The sequence below is a fragment of the Lepidothrix coronata genome, unplaced genomic scaffold (assembly GCF_001604755.1).
Source record: "Lepidothrix coronata isolate B3197 unplaced genomic scaffold, Lepidothrix_coronata-1.0 Scaffold211, whole genome shotgun sequence".
NCBI classification, from domain to species: Eukaryota; Metazoa; Chordata; class Aves; order Passeriformes; family Pipridae; genus Lepidothrix; species Lepidothrix coronata.
Window position 1 is genome coordinate 435,085 of NW_016690391.1, and position 3,926 is coordinate 439,010.

General features: G+C 44.3%; 1 protein-coding gene across 5 annotated transcripts in view; it reads right to left on the reverse strand.

Moving 5' to 3' along the window:
* Positions 1–3,926, reverse strand: part of DOPEY2 (dopey family member 2) — a 49,415-nt gene that overhangs the window by 29,840 nt on the left and 15,649 nt on the right. For all 5 annotated transcript variants that reach the window (XM_017833131.1, XM_017833133.1, XM_017833129.1 and 2 more), the window contains exons 5-9: positions 3,542–3,731; positions 2,809–2,907; positions 1,698–1,821; positions 967–1,067; positions 411–528 (exon numbers count right to left, since the gene is read on the reverse strand). In XM_017833131.1, coding sequence (XP_017688620.1) covers positions 411–528; positions 967–1,067; positions 1,698–1,821; positions 2,809–2,907; positions 3,542–3,731 — 632 coding nt within the window. The remainder of the gene's footprint in view (positions 1–410; positions 529–966; positions 1,068–1,697; positions 1,822–2,808; positions 2,908–3,541; positions 3,732–3,926) is intronic.

The window sequence follows — 3,926 nt, forward strand, 5'->3', positions numbered from 1 at the left end:
TCCCCTTTTCCCTTGTTCCCTGGGAGCAGAGCCTGACCCCCCCCCCCCGGCTCCCCCCTCCTGTCAGGGGGTTGCAGAGCCAGAAGGTCCCCCCTGAGCCTCCTTTTCTCCAGGCTGAGCCCCCCCAGCTCCCTCAGCCCCTCCTGCTGCTCCAGCCCCTTCCCCAGCTCCGTTCCCTTCCCTGCACACGCTCCAGACCCTCCAGGTCTCTCTTCCATGAGGTTCCAGACCCGGACACAGCCCTGGAGGTCCCTCAGCAGTGCCAGCACAGGGGGACAGTCCCTGCCCTGGGCTGTGCCCACACTATCCCTGATCCAAACCAGGTTCCATCAGCCTTCTTGCCCCCCTGGGCTCATGTCCAGCCCCCAAGCAGTGACCAGCAGTGAGAGGAGCAGTGAGAAGCTCGTTACCTATCTCAGGTTTGTCCAGGAGGCTGATGAGGATGCGGAAGGGTTTCAGGTAAGCCTGGTGCTGCTCCTCTGTATTATCACACTCGGGGAATTTCTGATGCAAAATTACAATCAAACTCTAGTAAGAAGGAAAACATCAGAATGTTACACATCAAAGAGAGACTGTCATTTTATTAAGGGCTGAAGTGTTTCTAAATTTGATTTTTGTTTAGGACCGGCTACAAATGGAACTTCGGTTTTCCATCCGGGGCAGACAAATCAATGGCATCTCATCATCTGTTCTCAAGGGCTGGCATTATTCAGAGAAGCATTTTTCAATAATTCAGGTAGTTCAGCAAAGATGCTTCCCTTTGGTTTCCTTAGATTCCATTTGTATTGTCAGCACATAAATATTGGGATAAATACAGCCCAGCGGGCACCGAGAGAGGTGAAAATATAATCACCAAAGGATGTTATCTCTGGGGACAAAAAGTGAAGGACAAACAGGGCACAGGGAGTAATTCTGGACAGTTTGTGCCAGTATTTTAAAGGGTCATGAATATATCTGTGTACCAACCTCAACCAAAAGATCTTTAGAATATTTCCCAAAGAAATAAACAGCCTGGTCCTCAGAAGTTGTGGAGTCTGGAGCAAAAGTACCACCTTTAATATCAGAGCCTGCAAGAGAAACAGAAGCAGCAGGAGTAGAGAGGCAGCACAGAACACTGAAATCACACTGCATTTTCAACCTTTTCATTTCAACACTTGGCTTGAAACTAATTGTCCAAAGACATGTCCCAGTTTGAGGCATCCAGATACAGCCAGTGCAGCCCATAAATCAAAAGCAAGGCCAGATCCAGTGATGGAATCAGCAAGGGCAGCCTTCATGCAGCTCTTGCCCTGTCCCTTTTAGCCTCAGTTAAAGGAGGCAGATGTGGGGAAGTTGTAGCTCTCTTATCCTGGATAATTAAGCCTGTGTGGGAACTACCAGACTATTACCAGAAGAACAAAATTAAAAGATTGCTCCTTTCAGCCCACTGAGCCACTTCCCAGCAAGCTGTGGATGGGACCAGAAATAAATCAGATACCTTGGGATTCAGGACAGTGAAGAGAAGAGCTCTTTGCCAAATGAATGCTGAATTTTATTTAACCCCTAATAAATGGAAAATAAACAACACTTTATTTTACCCTTGTTCGTTAACTACTGAAAAAGTTAATGAGTGCTTAAAAAAATTGCCTTTTTAAGCATTGATTGTTCTGCTCTCAGGCATTCAGAATACTGATTTATCCCTGGATTTTGGACAGTACCTAACAACCATGCATACAGTCTTCTGTTGAGGGACATGTCTCTCCTCAGCAGTGTCTGGGTTGCTGCTGACAGGATGTAGATGAGATCAGCCCTGGGCAGCAGAATCGTGCTCTCATTGCAGTCCTGGGGCGGAAAACAAAGATATTTCAGCTCTTTGTGAACACTCAAACAACTCAAATTGTTTTTTTTTTAACTGAGGATAATGAATGTTTTGAAAAAAAGGTAATAAACATCAACAACAAAATACTTTGTACTGTATCTCAAGAAAGGGAATGTGACATGACTGTGATCATGGAATCATGGAATGGTTTGGGTTGGAAGGGACCTGAAAGATCTTCTAATTCCAATCCCCATGGGCAGGGACACCTCCCACGAGCCCAGGTTGCTCCAAGCCCCATCCAACCTGGCCTTGGACACTTCCAGGGATCCAGGGGCAGCCACAGCTTCTCTGGGAATTCTATCCCAGCCCCTCCCCATCCTCACAGGGAAGAATTCCTTCCCAATATCCCATCTAACCCTACTCTGTCACTTTGAAGCCATTCCCCCTTGTCCTGTCACTCCATCCCTTGGAAATAGTCTCTCTCCATCTTTCTTGGAGCTCCTTCAGGTCCTGGAAGGCCACAGTCAGGTCGCCCCAAAACATACTCTTCTCCTTAAGACTTAAAAACATTTGCTGTATTCAAAATACTGCCTGTCCTACCAGGAAAGTTGGGAAACAATGGGAACAACTCCTCTTTCAAGTTAAATTTTCTCCCCTAGTCTCTACCAGAAGTATCTTAGTTTAGTGCAAACAATCCCAAATGCTGAAATCCTACTTGAAAAAGCTCAGTATTTATTCCACATGAGTTTCTCAGGCCTAAATACTTCAAGCACATCCCAAATATATCACAGAATAACCCCCGTGAAATCACAGCTTCAGGCACATCCTTTGAAGAGCCTGAGAAGCAGCAGAGTCTCCCCCACTACTAAAATTGATGGGGCACAAGAAACCACAAAATTCATTGATTTTGAAGGTACAAAATTCATCTTTTTGGCAACAACAGAGGCGGGAGCTGGGCTGGTTTCACACGACACACCTCCCATGTGACAATCCCAAAATAGTCCTCTTACCAAAGCTGTGTAAAATGGGAAGAAGAAAAGAATTGCTTCCAGAGTGTTCCTTTGCACAAGGACATTGGAATCCAATACTGACACACACAGAGACTTGATCTGCAAAAGGAAAACCACAAACAGTTTTTTATTCCTTAACAACATTTAAGGTACAATCTAATAATCACAAGAAGGAAAGGAAGCAAACTTGGTTACCTGTGAACAATATTTATTTCAAATAAGAGGATAATTTAATAAACTGAGCCATTTAACTCCTGCACCCAAAATGAGTTCAATTTTTGTGGACACTATTAGAAGAATGGTTAATATTTAGGAAACACTTGATTTTGTAACAATACAGAAAATCCCAGAGTTACACCACCAGCTGCCAGACAGGATGTGAAGCCTCACAAAATGCAGATAAACAAGCACTCTAATTAGCCTGACAATTATCCCATCCCTCAAGTTAACATGAACTACCACCTCCTGAAGATTCTCATCTTACTGGAAAAATAAAAAGACACTAAATTGCAGAATTATCCTGCAGAACTGACTTTGGGAACTCCACATTAAATAGTGTATCACAGAAAAGCTGCTCTTCAGCATTAAATTTCATTTAAGTAATTGTATTAAGCAACTTCAAAGCAAGGACCTTTCAGCCTCTTTCTCTGGCTCCAAAATATTTTTCAAGAGCCTGTTGTTGTTCTGACTCAATGCAGGGAAGGCAAGATAATGTGGTAGATAATGAACTTACTGTGAGCTTGTGATCTGTGCCAAGCATGTACTTCTGCTGCTTCCCAGACTGCTCCCTGTTGATGTGGCTGACCACAAAGAGGGAAGCAGGAAGTCTGATGGATGGACTGACCAGGACACTGCCCCAGAGAGCTCCATAAAACACCTCCTGGCCCATCAGCAGGGAGAGCTTCACCAGCAGAGCATCTGTCCTGTAGGGAAATATATTGGATTTGAGAAAAGATATCTTTGTTGGTTCAGTTTTGCCCCATGCAAAGGCAATTATGCATAGAAATAGTGCTGGAGCTGATGTAATTTGATGTAATTTAATATCTTTGTTGATGATTTAGATGAGGGGATTGAGTCCATCATCAGCAAATTTGCAGATGACACCAAGCTGGGGGGGA